The sequence below is a fragment of the Tachysurus fulvidraco genome, chromosome 8 (genome assembly GCF_022655615.1).
Source record: "Tachysurus fulvidraco isolate hzauxx_2018 chromosome 8, HZAU_PFXX_2.0, whole genome shotgun sequence".
In the NCBI taxonomy this organism is placed as follows: domain Eukaryota; kingdom Metazoa; phylum Chordata; class Actinopteri; order Siluriformes; family Bagridae; genus Tachysurus; species Tachysurus fulvidraco.
This window is the reverse complement of record NC_062525.1, coordinates 15,079,068-15,095,143: the sequence shown is the minus strand read 5'-3', so window position 1 is coordinate 15,095,143 and position 16,076 is coordinate 15,079,068. Positions and strand designations below refer to the sequence as shown.

General features: G+C 42.4%; 1 protein-coding gene across 4 annotated transcripts in view; it reads right to left on the bottom strand.

Moving 5' to 3' along the window:
* The window catches only part of LOC113637116 (transformation/transcription domain-associated protein), a 62,044-nt gene that overhangs the window by 40,566 nt on the left and 5,402 nt on the right, over positions 1 to 16,076 (bottom strand). For 2 of the 4 annotated variants that reach the window (XM_047817113.1, XM_047817114.1), the window contains exons 13-31: positions 15,702 to 15,780; positions 14,799 to 15,033; positions 13,684 to 14,014; positions 13,145 to 13,242; positions 12,797 to 12,991; positions 12,068 to 12,259; positions 11,192 to 11,357; positions 10,516 to 10,772; positions 10,205 to 10,405; positions 6,600 to 6,751; positions 5,134 to 5,333; positions 4,749 to 4,966; positions 4,448 to 4,645; positions 3,909 to 4,169; positions 3,437 to 3,598; positions 3,047 to 3,143; positions 2,566 to 2,687; positions 1,513 to 1,701; positions 1,340 to 1,408 (exon numbers count right to left, since the gene is read on the bottom strand). In XM_047817113.1, coding sequence (XP_047673069.1) covers positions 1,340 to 1,408; positions 1,513 to 1,701; positions 2,566 to 2,687; positions 3,047 to 3,143; positions 3,437 to 3,598; positions 3,909 to 4,169; positions 4,448 to 4,645; positions 4,749 to 4,966; positions 5,134 to 5,333; positions 6,600 to 6,751; positions 10,205 to 10,405; positions 10,516 to 10,772; positions 11,192 to 11,357; positions 12,068 to 12,259; positions 12,797 to 12,991; positions 13,145 to 13,242; positions 13,684 to 14,014; positions 14,799 to 15,033; positions 15,702 to 15,780 — 3,422 coding nt within the window. The remainder of the gene's footprint in view (positions 1 to 1,339; positions 1,409 to 1,512; positions 1,702 to 2,565; positions 2,688 to 3,046; positions 3,144 to 3,436; positions 3,599 to 3,908; positions 4,170 to 4,447; positions 4,646 to 4,748; positions 4,967 to 5,133; positions 5,334 to 6,599; positions 6,752 to 10,204; positions 10,406 to 10,515; positions 10,773 to 11,191; positions 11,358 to 12,067; positions 12,260 to 12,796; positions 12,992 to 13,144; positions 13,243 to 13,683; positions 14,015 to 14,798; positions 15,034 to 15,701; positions 15,781 to 16,076) is intronic. The other 2 variants (XM_047817116.1, XM_047817115.1) reach the window with 2 other exon arrangements.

Sequence of the window (16,076 nt, the reverse complement as noted above, 5' to 3'; positions counted from 1 at the left end):
AATGTAGGGTTTTAATTTTTAAATATAGTTTACTGGACTACGCAAGTGATGCTGTTTGCTGACCTTGGGCAATGTGTAAACACTAGTCTGGAAGGAAGGATTATTTACCCCAGGTGTTCTAGTGCTTGAGAAATGTTGATGATAAAGAGCACCTTCTCAGACCTTGTAAAATGTAAAACTACAATTTAAAAAAATAAATAAATCCTAGTTCAGTACTTATACATTCACTCCTCACCACCAATCAGCTGTCTGAATATCGCACTCAACAACTGCCATGTCTAGACTTGAAGGGACGAACAGAGGAATAGGTGATACTCAGAAAATCAAACACGACACCACAGACACAGAAGCACAGTTACGGGTACAGAGCACTCCATCAGCACAAAGAGAAAAAATAAGCACGAGCACAGGCAGAACGCCTCCCAACACAGCACCATCTCACCTCCACACCCTCCATTGCAGGCTGCTCCAGAACAAGAGAATAACGAACACACAATCAGCAAAGCAGTGAGTGACAGGACAGCAGTGAAGAACATTAAATGATGGAGAGGTGGCTGAGGTGTGAGAAATAAAAGGAGATGCGAAGAAAAAGACGTGACATTTCGACCAAATGAGTGGAATGGGCTGATCATGTAGCACAGATTGACAGAAGGACTGTGTGTGGTTCAAAAACTGTAGTTATAAACGGTCTCATGACACATTTAAAAAGACAAGTTTGAAGAAATATATAAAAACCATCAACCCGTTTCACTTCTCCCAGCTCATCATCTTGATCCCCGCCCACTGCCCGACCCCACCTCATGGCGGCTCATGAGTGACAGGTACCGAGGACCAATTTGCATGTAATTAAAATATGTTTAGAGGAAGTGGGTACAAAAAATGAGAGCCACAAAGGATGTCAGTTATCTATAAGGTTCAATCTTCTCACCTTTTCTTTCTTCTACAAGGTTATCGGTCCACCAGATAAACAAGGAACTGATGCTCGGAGTCTTGTTAGCAAGCCGACTCATGGGAGTCTGGCACCTAATTAATCATTGATTGTAATATGGCCACTCACACCTCATATATGAGCAAGCTGTTCTGGGGCAGAAGACGGTGGGGTGTGCACACAATTCCTCAGTCTACCACTCTCATGAAACCCAGCACCTCTATAACAGTGTGACAATGCTGACTGCGGAGGCTTGAGCTAAAGCAGAAAACCACTCGGAGGAATATCTGCATTTGGAAAAATTTGAAAGTCACAGTAAAGACCCTGAGAGTCAGCACTGACTTCCAAAAATGAGCTCACTCGGCCCTGCCGAACCCTAACGCAAGCAAAAGGAAACACGCTTGCACTTACACTGCCGTCACTGCGCTGGCCTCCTTTATGAGTGAGCACCACCACCTCCATCCATTTCCTCAAGTGTTGCTGAGAGAAACAAAGCCCAAAGATTACACGGCTATAAATACAGCCGTCTTGACGTTTCAGAATAAATGACAGAAAGATAAGGTATATTAAGTGAAAGGTCTTACTATGTGCTCGTAACTCACCATCATCTGGTCACAAAACTTGTCGTTGAAGGAGTTGGGGAAGAGTCTTGTGACAGAGGTGAGTCTGTTTACAACATTTAGAGTCAGGCTGCGATAATCTCCCAGCATCATCAGCAGAGGCCGCATATGAGTGTGGATCTGATCCACTTCAATGGTGGCTCCCTCCAGGAACTAAAAAAAAAACCATGAACCCACACAATGAGACACATTCATTATAGGTGCTTTAAAGCCTCTATGAATGAATACATAGACGATGTGTGATGGCTTTCACAATAGTGCACTATGTTGCAGCATTGAGGTGAGTCGCATCACCAGAAAGAGTGCTTAGACGTTTAAAAGCATATACCAAACAATCTTATTTGCAAATGTCAATAAAATGAGAATACATCACATTTCTCAGGATGGTGAATGCAATTCTCTGCCCTGGCAACTCCAAACAAAATGATTTTTTTAATAAGAATATTTACAACAACCCTGTACATTGTAGTACAAAATATAAAGAAACGGTGTATCTTTATTTCCTGATTGCTTCAGCCAGTAAAATAGATCCATGAACGCTTCACTGAGAACTAGACATCTAGAATTTAGCATATTATTGTATTCTAATGTGTTGGTTTTATCAGTCGCATTAATAGACTTGGTGTGGCGTTGAATTCATCATGTGTCATGGTGACAATATACATCATTACCCAGATTGATGTGTGTGACTTAAAAGAGGAGATATTTGACTTTTATTCTATAGCAGTATTATGCTGCACAAAAACAGCAGGCTGTCTTTCAATCTCCTGTCAGCAGTGGGACAGAAAAACTCAAAGCCCAGTGTATCTCCATTAGCAAAGGAAAGGCCACTCTAATAAAGCCCAGGCCAGTCTTCCATAGCAAGATGATGCATCACAGCCACATTCATTTTCCTCACCGCCTGCATCACTCCATCCTGTATTGATTGTTCCAGGCAGAACTCATTAGTGGCAGCGCGGCAGGGAGAAATGCAGAGAAAGGGGAATAAAAGATGACCAGTTTTGTAAGAGAGCTGACCTTTCTCATGCAGGCCTCGCCAGCCTCCTGCAGCTCACTGTTGGTAGAGTTCAGGGCCTTGAACAGAGCTGCAATAATCTTTTCCCTAGACTGGGGCAGGTAGTTGCAGGCAGCCAAAGCATCTGAATAAGAACACACACCAAAAATGTGTTTATGCAAGATGTGTATTTGTTTTCATCAGAAATACACAATGCTTTTGTAACTCCTAATGTGGCCTAACACACCAATCGTGTGCAGCAGTTCTAGGAGTCTAGTAAACAGGCAAAAATCACCAAAAGAAAATGATTTAAATTATAAAGTCTATAAATTAAGTTATAACAAACAGTTGAGAATGTCATAAGTTGTCTAATATATCTCGTTGAAATCTCTGTGTAATTTTCTCAGGCTGCCACACATTATTAAGAAGTACTTCTTAATATTATAGTAATTATTAATTATTATTAATATTATAGAATAATAGTAAGAAGAATAAGATGCTTACTGAGTGCAGCAATGCGCAACGGCACAAGAGAAGGCAGACTCTTGTAGCAGGGTAGCTTCATAAGTGCTGCATCTTCAGCCTCGCACAGATTCAACAACTGCACAAGACACAACAATTACTAAAGGCAAATGCACATAGGATGTTTTTTTTTTAAGGACTGTTCTTGTTGTGTTTAACCTTAGCACGGCGTGTGTGACGACCAAACATAATAACTGACTAATAACTGACAAATGTATAACAGTTCAAGAACAGTTATTTTATCTGGTAAAAAAGAATGGATATTTTTTTTTACACAACACTGCAAATTTTCTAAAACAGTTGTTCTAATAATACCACAGTATCTGTGTGTGATTTCTGGCATTCTGCGGTGTGCGAGTGCCCGGAGATTACCTCAGTGTAGAAGACCTTGTGTTCGACAACACTGAGATCCATAGTGAAGAGGCGAGGCTGCAGTGTGGTGCAGAATGTGTTCCCTTCCATCAGCCCTATCTGAGCGTTGGCAGGCTGGTGACGAAGAAGGTGCTTCTTGGGAGGAACCATATCTTGAAGAACCTGATAGCAAACAAAGATCACTGTAAAAACTTTTCCAGATTACATGCGAAGGCATACAATCATTGATGGGCTTGTTTATAACAACAACAACGTTGTGAAAGCTTATATCCTGAAGCTACATTTATCACTGGTTACATTTATTGCCTTTGTTATCTTTGTGAAGCAACTGGAAGCTTTGTGATCCATAGTATAAAGTTTTTATTTTTCAAGACTAAGATTGTATTTCATACTCCAGCTCAATTTCAGTCAGGTTCATGAACATTCATCATGTGGACATTTACAGCCCTGATGGTGCATCACTCAAACTCACCTCTTTGTGGGGCTCCATGATGATGGTGACACTCTTGCCAGTAACCTGGGCCAGAACCTGCAATGAGTGCATGGCTTGCTTTCGCACAGTGGAGTTGGGAGAAGTGACCTCACGCACCAGATCATGGGTCACCATGTGAAAGGACTTGTCCTGTGCACTGAGCAACTCCTCAGTCTTCTCCTCTTCCTTCAGGGGAGTGGCACAGCGCACAAGTAGCTGCTCCAGGGTGGTCTTTGCCATCGCCACTGCACCATTAGATACCTGCAGCAAACATCATGACGTCAGTGATTAGGGTTCATCTTACGTACAAGGAGTTGATACCGGTAGTTTCGCGGGATCACAATGAAGTTGATTTTCCTATAACGGTCTCTATTGCCAGCAACTACATGTGCTACAATGTATGAAACAAGGTTTCTGTAAGCACCTCCTGGATGGAGCAACAATGGAGATTCGTGCATGATTCTACAGAGACAGGCCCAGTCCTCTCGTAAAATCTTCTCAAACATAAACATTTGAAGAGCGACACTGACTGTTCCTACCTCGCCAGTGAGGTCCATCATGACGAAGAGCAGAGCCTTGAGGAAGGTGAGTTGGTTCTGCAGGACCCAAATAAGTGGCAGTCTCTCCATGAGGAACTTGATAGACACCACTCCACCAAGCTTGGCATACCAAGCCTGCTCATAGCAACACGCACACAGACGCTCCACGATGTAGGAAAAGAGTGGCAGCTGGCACGCCTGGAAAAATCAAAACACTAACTCAGAAAATGTCTTATTAAACATCAGCAGTCATTTGACATGAACAGGGTCAATATTGTGTGCTGCAGGCTGAAAGACTCACCCTCTCTTTGGATCCCAAGATAATGCTGGCAACATCAAAAATGACAGCCAGTGCAACTTCGCCGATCTTGCACAGCTCTTTCTCCTCGTATGCCATGCAGATGGCAATGGCATCGATCAGCACCAGGGGATCCATTCCCTTAGAGCCATTTTCCTCACTGTGGAACATAGCAGTACTTGGCTGACTGCCTAGCTGGTAGCACGGCAGCAGGAACGGACCTGTAAAAGATAAAAATTAAATAAAACGAAATCTGTATTCTGTAGATTTAACCATTTATTGCAGAAATCAAAGATAAGATACACAAGCTTCAACACTTTTTCGTCGGGCTGAGATTTTAAAGTAAAAAGGAAATTCATGGCTTCAAGGAATACAGGGTTGTACCTACCACACTGCTGAGCTACAGCCACCATGGTGTAATGTCGGATGAGACTGGCCACGAAAGGCAGAGCACTGGGACGCAGATCCTTAATGACCGCAGACATAAAGGCTCCGGTCAGGGCCTGTTCAAACGTCCTGCGTGCAGGCGTGTCCTGGGCTTTGTACCGGTGGGAAATGATTACATTGGGGATCCATTTCTCTGTAAAACTACAAGAAAAGGCCAATATTAAAAAGTGCTTTCACCTTACTCTGGTGTACATCTGCCACATCTGTAGCACACATGATCGTGGAAAAGAATTTTACAAGCTACTTTCTGTAGTGATCTACTAAAAACTTGCTTTTAATGGGAAGCTGTGCCAATTATGTACACACGGCTAATGAATCAATAACATGCTATTTAAATAAACTGCGCTTTCAGAGGATGAGAGGCCCTTCTCTGAGAGTCTAAAATTTCATACTAATTCTACTACAGATTATTGAGTGCTGGCTGACAAGTTGTGTGTGTGAGGTGGTGGAGTTTGGATTTGAAGAGAATACTGCAGAATTTTCATCATTTCATGTCACAAGCATCAAAAAACGTCTATCAGGTAATAGAGGTTAATTATTCAATGCCAAAAAGGTGTTTATACAGCTCGGTCCTGTGGCAGCTTCTGCTTTGCATTTGACTGGCATTTGGTTGGATGTTTCATTATTTACCACACCGATAGGAACGTTATGATTGAGCGGCTGTTTTATCCATGCCTGAGCTTGTATTCTATAAGGCCAAATGCCAGTAGCAGCAGTGATGGATTGTGCCATTTCATTATCGCTATTTAAAAGACTTTGGCTCAGGCCTAGACATAGCCGAGGAGCTGGCTAGCGGGGGAGGGAGTGGCGGATCAATTCAAATTCATACCGCCGCCACTTGAATGGGACTCCATTATCCAGGCTGGCATGTGAGATATTAAGAGAGCATGCTGCATTCTGAAAAGGCGCTTTTCACTGTGACCAGCGCAGTCTGCCGCGCTCAAAGTGAGAAAGAGAGGATGTCATGAATCAAGACATCTGACAGCGGAGGTTGCTCTTCCCCCTTCATAACTGACACACTTCATTATCTCTGTGAGAGGCACAGGCAGCGAGCTTTTGGGGTAAACAGACAGAGAGGAAAGTCAATTAGCCACAGCGCAGAGTTCAATGCCTGAGTCATGTGACCTAGCTACCCTCTATGCACAACCACTCGAACTGTCTGAGTAATTAGCCCTTTTTAACAGAGCACACGTGGCTCTGAGGAACCTCAGAGGTGAGGACAATACAGAAGCCAACTGTGCTCACATTACACCCAGAGAACTTGCAGAAGGAGGAGATAATTTGTGCATAGCAGTAAACCAGAGAGTGCAAAACAACTCCCCGGAAACCCAAATTATAAACGGATTGCCTGATTTGAAATGTCAAGGGAAATATTTAAGGCTTGTGTGAAAGATAAGTGGCTCGTACTTGGGATGGGCGAGGAGCTGGTACAGGGCGTGTTTGTTATCCTCCAGGCTGGTCATAGCCACCAGGAAGCATTTGATCACCTCCCATGCTTGTCGTCTGTAATACGGCTCCGTGTTGGCACTCTTCAGACAGTCCAGCGCTGTCTCTATGGCCTGGAAAACAGCAAGAGAGAACACACGGTTAATGTTTCTGCCATTTCCGTCATTGCATGTTCCGTTCTTTTCTTCTCCCTGGACTGTACTCCTCATTTCACAAACTAGATCTGCTTTGCCATACCAAACAGCCAACCTTCAGTGATGGAGATGAGGAGTTAAATAGTCTGACTCAAGGCTATATCAAGCAGAACTGCCTCAATGAATTCAAGCCACTGTCAAAGATATACACAGACATGTTACGGCTGCTTAATCCAACAAGGGGTAAAAAGGATTACGGAAAAAATTGAACCGCACCGAATTTTTTTTTTTTATATCTTTTTTTCTTGAATGGTGAATTAGGTGGCAAAAAAAAAAAACACACTTAGAAAGAGGTACATGCTCCAACTGACGAGGGGGAAAAAAGGAGTACAAGTGGGGTTGGAAACTAGATGCTCTGCTATGTGACACATTTATAATAGGGTCATCCTTCAGCTCACATAGAAACCCCAAAAGGCCTACCTTTAAATGAAAACCAGTTTATTTTAGATACACACCACAATTCACATTCAGTTTTTCACTTCAGTAACTAACTTTCCAGAAGAGATTTTTGAGTTCTTAAATTTACATATAGTGTAGTATTCACCAGACAAACACTAGACGTTTTATCACCTTGTCTGAAAGCTAAACCTTATTAAAGTCTCCATGCTTAGACAAGAGACAAATAAAAGCAGAACCACCAAGGTGACGAAAAAAATGGGGGTTATTAATCAAGTCGGGCGTAAGCGAACTTGGGCGCGAAAGCACGAGCAATTCTGACTGGAGTGCTGACTCTGTGATACTGGAGAGTTGTGCTGCACGATTAATCATATCGCAATCGCAATATCAAGCCTGTGCGATTATATGATGCAAAATGCTGCGATTTTATGAAATAAATAAATAAATAGATGCATGTGTGGACATGACAACCCATTCTCTCTGAAAGCTGTTTGCCTATTTCACACACTACACCGCTATGCGCTAATAAAAAAAAAAAGACCAGTGAGTTTCAGTTTAGGCAGTGGCACGTGTGGCGCGTATGGTCATGTCGTGACTTTTTCCGGTGTGCAGCGCGGAACGGGTGAAGATGGATCCCGAGCAAACGGACACTGAACTGGTGGCCAGAAAAAATGCTACCTCTGTTATATGTAGTGTTAATTCCGTCAGACGAGACGAGACGAAATATGTTCAACAACCTTTTTTTTTCATGCCTCAGACGAGACGATGACAAGACTGCACCAAAACCGCTGTCCAAAAACGCTGACTAAGACTAAAATAACATGCATTACTGTTGACGAAAAAAGACGAGACAAAAACGTTTTGTATATAATAAAAACCAAGATAAAATCTCTCTTCATGTTCGTCTACAATTGTCTCTGCTTTTTCATCAGCTGTTACGCCTTTAAAATATTCAGAACGAGTTCGCGGCTTCGCGCTGTTGCTCGTTACAGGTCTCATACGCCTGTGGCTACAACACGAAACTGCTGAACAATTATATTGCTACTGCGCTCCGTCTCTACAGTTAGAATCCTGTGTGTCCATGGCAACGGTGTGTTATAGTTAGCAGCGGTCTGTTATCAAGAAATAAAATTGCGCGTTGAAAAAAATTCGTCCACACGCCGCTCGTAAATAAATAAATAAATAGAATCCTGAGCGCAAGTACACCGTCTAGGCCGCTTTTTGTGTTAAATTATATTTCCTGTCACTGCGCAGGCGCTTTTATTGTACATGACCGCTTATGTCCCGATGACCGGCCTGTGCATTACGATTAAAAGCAGTATCAATAAAGTAAAAAATGTGATGTGCAGTCAAGTTCGAGTGTATGCACTGTTTAAACGTGTGTTCTCAACTTCTCACTGATACTTTTGTGATTCGCGGAGTTTTGACAAGTTTCATAGCCTTGATATTGTTTCCTATTCAAAAGTGGTGACGGAAAAAACTCTTTACCCCCAACCTGAAACCTCTTCCCCTGTCACAATCACATCGTAATCAAAATTAATAATTAGGCTTAAAAGCAAATGTATATGTAAGGGAATCAAGTTTAATAATTACATGTAATATTGCTCCAAATATCAATAATGGTGTGTGCAATACCATGTATAACTTGCATTAAGTTGGTAATTTACTTTATATATATATATATATATATATATATACACAGTACACACACACATTATATATATATACACACACACACACACACACACACACACACACACACACACACACACACACACACTGTACACCTACAGTTTTGATCTTAGGCTTTTCATTAATTTTGTGTTATTTTATATTTTAATTTGAAAACGTTTTGCATTTGTTTGTTGTTGTTGCTAGTTTGAGTATAGAAAGACAAATTTCAGCATTATCAGTAATCTGTGTGTGCATTTTCCTTGAGAACCAAGCAAGTTGACTCAAGATACTATTTGTTTATTATATCGCAATCTTGACCTGAATAATCGCAATATGACATTTTCCCTAAATCGTGCAGCCCTACTGGAGAGGCAGAAATCTAGATGGCTAAACTGCACTGCATCATTTGTTATCTCTCATATCCAAGTGTGAAGCTCAAGTGAATTCAACCACCAGAGTTAAATCACAGCCACCATTTCTCTTCTGAATTTGTCACAATCAAGAGTTCTTAAAGAGCGCTCCAAAAGTAGTCACACTTGATGCTGGAGCAAAGGGCTGACTGGGGGTTGTTGTTGGTCCTGCGGGGAATATTGAGAGTTATGGAGCGTTGGAGCTTCTCTTAATCCAAAGCGACAGAGCTGGGCTCCAGGCTGCACTGAAGAGCAGCTGCTGCTCGCTGCGACCGCAAGGCGTATGCAAATGAAATTAAGCTGCGCCAGCGTAATGGCGGGAGGCATCCATCTTGGAGGCACGAAGGCAATTACAAAAATGACAGTTTGTGTTTTCCCAAGTAGCGGCGGGCAGCAGGAAGAGCCATTAGCTGGAGCAAATAATCCCGTCTGCACGGCACAGAGAGATTGATTAAGAAGTGGGAGGAGTAGGAGGAAGGGGACAGGAGCTGCTTACAGCCTGATGATCTCTTTAATTACCTGGGGAAGACACCGTCTCCTCTCACACGCTTCTCTATGACAAGAATTCATTACACAATAAAAATCCTGTCCCCGGGCCTCCTTTGTTGCCTTGAAGCTTACACTGAACTACAATACGAAGCAGACTTTGCTCACATTTGAACCTGTATGTGATTCTTACAGACTTTTCAGTGAAGGTTTCGTCACTGATCGCAAACTGCTAAGTGAACAGCCATTAGCCAAAGCTGCCTCACATCGCTGTGGTATTTATGACTGCTAAGAATTTAGCTAACTGATCTCAATGTAAACAACCTCTGCATTTCCCAGCAAGAGATTCAACACAGTATTGAAGGAGGAAAAAAAAAAACAAAAAAAAGAAAGAGAAAAGTAATACCTTCTCCATGGGCAGCTGAACAGAGGCTTTGCAGTCAGTAAACTCGGCCTTAATGCTGGGGCCCTGAACCTCAGTCACCACATACTGCAGCCTCTGGGACTCCTTCAGCATCTTCCGGTTGCTTCCACCAAACTTGCCCAGCACCCGGTAAGCTACATGAGAGATGGTCTCTGCTGGATTTCTCAAAGTTCTCCAAAGGGCCTAGACACAAAAAAGAAAGAAAGAAAGAAAAAAAAAGTGTGCTTTCAAAACTAGGAGAAGATAAAAAAAATTTCTCCTAAAGTTCAATGTTCAAAGCTGAAAGACGGTACCTGCATGAGCTCAGCACGAACAGGCTGGATGTGGTCATATAGGAAGTCTGGCTGCAGGTTGTCCACGCAGAGCTCGAGAGTGCGCAGGCCCTGGCTTACCAGCGTCTGGGAGCCATTAAGTGCAGACACCAGAGGGTCCATGAGCATGGGCAGGTAGGGAAGCAAAGAGCTCAAGCGGACAGGCACGGTCAGACACAACTCCACAAACAGATCCTTCATGTGCTGCTTATGGAGGCCACTCTGCAGCATGTTCAAACCTGAAAGGAGATGGTGTTTTTTTTTTTACTCTAAATCAAATTTAATAAGGAAAATACATAAATAGCACCATTTATTTACGGTACTCCAAAACACACCTCAGTCAGTCTCTCCAGAAATCTTTTTGCAGTTAAAATTTTTTTACTGCATTTATTGCAGCAACACTGCAAGCATAGGACTCCTACCAATGATGACGCATATCTGCATAAATCCTTTAATGTTCGATGCACATGAATTAAAGAGTGCTTTGGCTGAATGCGTGTTGTGATAACTTCACTCAACACATCTTAGCCTACATCTGCAATGATTAGAAAAACTGCAGCCCATTTGAAAAGCACAGAATTTTGCTTTAGGATCGACATCCTAGAGAGACTGCTTAATAGCTAACAGCATGCCAGAACAAACAAGAGAGTTTATTTACCCTGCAGAAGGTTGGGTAAAAGAGGCAGAAACTCCTGATACAGCAGGTCATGACTTCCTCCACCAATAGAACGGAACAGAGCCCTGAGCAACAGGAAGTAGTTGTAGGGCTCTTTGGCTGACTGGGCAAGTTCCATAGAGCTGTTCACAATCTTATGGAGATGGGGCTGCACACACAAGAGTAAGTGGCAATAAATAATTGCAAAATTATTAAATATAAATAAAAGAAGGAGTGAGCTTGAAGATTTTTTTTAAACAGATTTCCTCATGCTGCCTCTTGCTTTACAGTTACTTTCACACGAGCAAAACTTACAGAACCTTTAACCAGGGACCTGGATTTAGAGTCAACTGTTTTCTAAAACATTTAGCGTGCTTCAAAAAAAGGCTCTAAACACTAAGCATTTAAAACAGGCCAATCAATACATTCATCTTTGTGTGTGAAAGCCACCTAAAACATGAGAATGTCATGCAGCACTCAAAAGCTGAAGGATGAATCACAGTTGTCATATTGAAATGTGACAAGAGACTGAGTCAATTAATATTTTCTGAAGATCATATCCTGCTCTCAATAAACCTGGAGCCATGGGTCAGAGAAAGGAAAAATGGATCTCTTCTCTCTCTGCACTGTTATTTCAGTGACCTTCACTCTAGTCCTTGCTGTCAGTCTGAGGCACAAGTGTCATTTCTCATCTGAGCAGATGACAGAACACATTAAAATTAATGTAGCGAAGCTGCTAGCGCAGACGCCATCAACGTCATGAGTGTTGTCATAGTTAGGTGTGTGTGAGAAACTCTGAGGCAACACAATCCACCTTCTAACCCAGCCATCTTAATCAAAAAAACACACATTATGAGGACAAATGTTACAGTTTCTGACCTTGAGCATCTGCTCATTCTCAGCAGCAAAGAGAGAAACAGAGCCAAACACAAGTTTGAAGAGTTTGAGGTAGAGGTTGGACAGCTCCACGTTGGAGCCCATCTCGGGTAGACGCTCCAAAAGGTACTCCACTAGGATGGTGGCAAACAGTGCAGAGGTCGACAAGTTAGCCAGGAAAGAATTCGCAACAATCTGAAAAGAAAAAGAAAAAAGGAAATAAAATCACATTTACAGTATTTAGAACACACTCTATTCACACAGGTATCATCTGTGAGCATTAAAAGTGATAGTAACTACATATGAACTAAAGCTAACAAGTTAAAAACTTTTTTCTTTTTAATGCAGTAATCAGTGTGAAAACTGGCTGAAGCTTGAGTTCCATTGTAGTTGCTAGGTTTTATTCTAGCAATTGTAATAGACACACACACACACACACACACTTATACACTAGAGCAGGAGTACAGTCTTATTCAGGAAGGACCAGTGTGGGCGCAGGATTTCATTCCAGCCAACAGAAACCACACCGGAGTCTACTGAAAGCGAAGCTCAACTGATTAAACAGGTGGAATTAGGTGAGCCTCCTGCATGATTGGTATGAAAACCTGAGCCCTATGTTGCCTTTTGGGGATAAGATCAGACACCCCTGCACTAGACGATGGAGTGCATGTGAACAGTGTGTAGCTGGTCATTTTGGAACTACAGACTGATCCAAAGCAGACTAACGCCTACCTGCAGGGCGTAGTTTTTGGAGATCCTCTCGACCATGTACGGCACAGTGGTTTGGAAAATCTCTTTAAACGTCAGTGGGTTCATCATGGTAAAAACTCCAGCGAAGTGCTCCAGGACCTCCTTCTCCTCCTTCATGCGGACAGTCTGACAGTTGGCCACACGAATATACGTCTGCCCGTTGCCAGCAATCTGTACCTAGCCAAAAGGGGGGTTTTCGTCTCTGTGATAAGCTGTAAAACTCCATTATCAGTTCTCAACTCACAGAAAACCAATTCATCTTCAAACCAAACCAGTGTAGTGGGAGTCTTGCACAGCCAGGACTGGACAATAATTAAGAGTCAGTCATACCTGGTAAATATCCAAAGCCTGCATAGCATATTTGACCAGCTTGATGTAGATCTGAGTCTCTTTGGGCTGAAGTTGCTTATTGGGAATAAACTGGGCTTCTGAAATAAATAGCAAAAGATGCAATAATTGCAATCTATCATATATATATATATATATATTGTGTATCAATATCATAATATCACAATATCTAGCTCTGCTGAGGATTGCTCATGTGATGCTGGCAATAAAAAGCCTGAAAAAACAAAGTTTCTCCTTACTTAGGAATCAATAGGTGGAAGATAAACAATTGCTAAAAAGAATATAGATTTTTGCATCCATCAGCCATTAATCTCTACTGTAATCTGTTACAGAAAAATACTCGATACCCACAATGCTGTAAAAAATTCATCGTGTGACATTTATTCCTTGACACCTACACCGAGTATCAATCACAGAGAGAGAGAGAGATGTCTGCGTGCTGTGTACTTGTAAAGGTGAAGGTAATGTGTGATGGATGACAAATCTGGAACTTGTTATTTACAATAGTGAAAAGCTCATACCTCCTGGAGCTTTGCAGGAGGTGATCCCCCATGTGATGGTCTTCACACCACATACAAGAGTCTTCACCAAGCTGCGGCAATCTGACACCTGGAAAGTTTGTTTGTCCTCTTTCTCCCCTGCTCTGTCAAAGGGCGTGGCAGAAGGTGGGGCCGAAGGGACCGGTGTGGGAGGGGCAGGTGGTGGTAAGGCTGGAGTGGTGGCTGTAGGAGTGGCTGGGACTCCTGGCAACGCTCCTGAATCCACTACGCCCATCTCCGACTGGGGCTTGCACTTCTTGAAGATGGATACGAGCTGGTAGCGTGCAATGGTGTGGAATTTTAACACAAATACCTGGTGGGCGTTACAAGAAAAGGGATTTCAGCAACTTTTGATACAAAACACAGATGTAAAAATGCATTGTTAAATTGAACACAGTGAGACCAGAGTGTCTGAGAATGAAGAGGACTCCATTATGGCTAAAAGAGCACAAAATCATTTAGACCTTTCTTTACAAAAACTACAACAAAAAAAAACAAAACCTAGTGATTTGGAGATGCTCTGACGCAGTCGTCTAGCCATCATAATGCGGCTTTTGTCAAACTCTCTCAGATCCTTACACTTGCACATTTTTCTGCATTATCTTTGAGAACTGACTTTTGACTTACTGCCTAATAGATCCCACACACTGACAGGTGCCAATGCAAAGAGATAATCAAACTTATTCACTTTACCCTTCAGTCGTTTGAATATCATGGTCATTGTAAAGCACTTAGATATTCACCAAAAATCTTTGATATTCTGGTTAGATGGAATTTCTGGTTTACAAACATCAGAATACACCATTAATAGGTCTGATTGGTGACAACAATTTCCTTTTAATGTTTAAGCCATTACAATTATTAGGTCATCCTCTAAAAGGAAGAAAAAACCTACTTCTCCGCCGTTTTGACCTGTTTTTAATGAAGTAATAGAAAGATGACATGTCATTTTACTTTGTATTGTATGGAAGTATAAGAAACCTCTAAAGAATCTTAAAAGATTTTTCTTTTCTTTTCCATTATTTATTATTGTTGGTTAGCTGAGACACTTTTACTGAGCCTGACAGTCGTCATCCTCGGTGTAGATCCTGCCTCACCTCCAGCATCCTCATGAGGATATCTCTGCCATTGCCGTTCTCCTGTTCGCTTTTGGAGCGAATGCAGTCCACCAGGTTGAGCAGCAGTTTGCAGGACATCGTCTGAATGCTGCTGGGTAGCGACTCATCGTCAATGTTCTTAGCAAACAGCTGTACAGCCAGTGAGAGGTCTGTAAGAGCCAAGTTCTGCCTGACATGGTGTACCAAGTCTGCGAGTGTGCTGTAGGCCAGGGGTCTGAAACAATAGAATGCATTCATTTCTTAAAATTACTTTCATCTATGCAGTGAAAAGATGATCAAAGCACAGATGGCTGACAGTGACAGATCTTTTGAGACAAACACTTGAGACAGGCTGGCTACTTTTTCAGGAACGCAATCCGGAATAAATAACTCTAATCATCCCGACAGATCCAAATATGAGCCAGATTTGCATGCTGAAGGCTGAGTCGATTCGGAGGGGAAGCTATGATGGCAGGCGTGTTACATTTGGTGTCTGAGTGATGGACAGTGACCAGTGCCAGGACAGATTCCCCACCCTCCATCCCACAAAGCTGCTGACAGCCTGGTACTCAGATAGATCTACTTGGGCCTCCCTAGTCCACTGGGCTCTCTCATATCAGCAGTGCATCATTAACTAGTCATTTTCACATTTCCTGATTACCGCATTTCTCCTCTGCACAGATTAGTCAGTAAAGTGGCAGAGACTGCAGTGTCAGATGTAATGTGAAGATACCACAGTATGACTGCCAACCCCACTAAATTTCAACATACTTTGGGAAAATGTGCCAACACCTGCCAGCATCTCTAATGGGACACAATGATGCAGTCATGCTGACTGGAGTCACATTAATTCACACCTGTCCAAATGCATGCAAGAAAAACTGATCAGAGAGACTCTCTTACCGCAGAGTCTCCCTCGCCGTGTAGCCCGAGCCGATGAGTATCGACTCATCGAAAAGCTTGTCCATGCATGGAATGAATTCTGCAAAGATAAATAGTCTATCAGATACCAGCAAAACCTCTCAGCATTACAGAAAGGGCAAACAGCCCCTGAACCACGAGCCATCGACGCTGTGTCTTTGTAGTCAGAGCTTCTCATCGATTCATTTATTCTCTACAGGACTAATGATTTAGCCGAGTGTATCATGTTGCCTTCTCAACTGCTATTGATTGAGAACCGAAGCACAGACAGCACTGCAGAAGTCTAGCATGATGTGGCTCCATCAATTTTGCACTTTATTAAAATCCTCATAGGATATTAAACATGACTAAAGATCA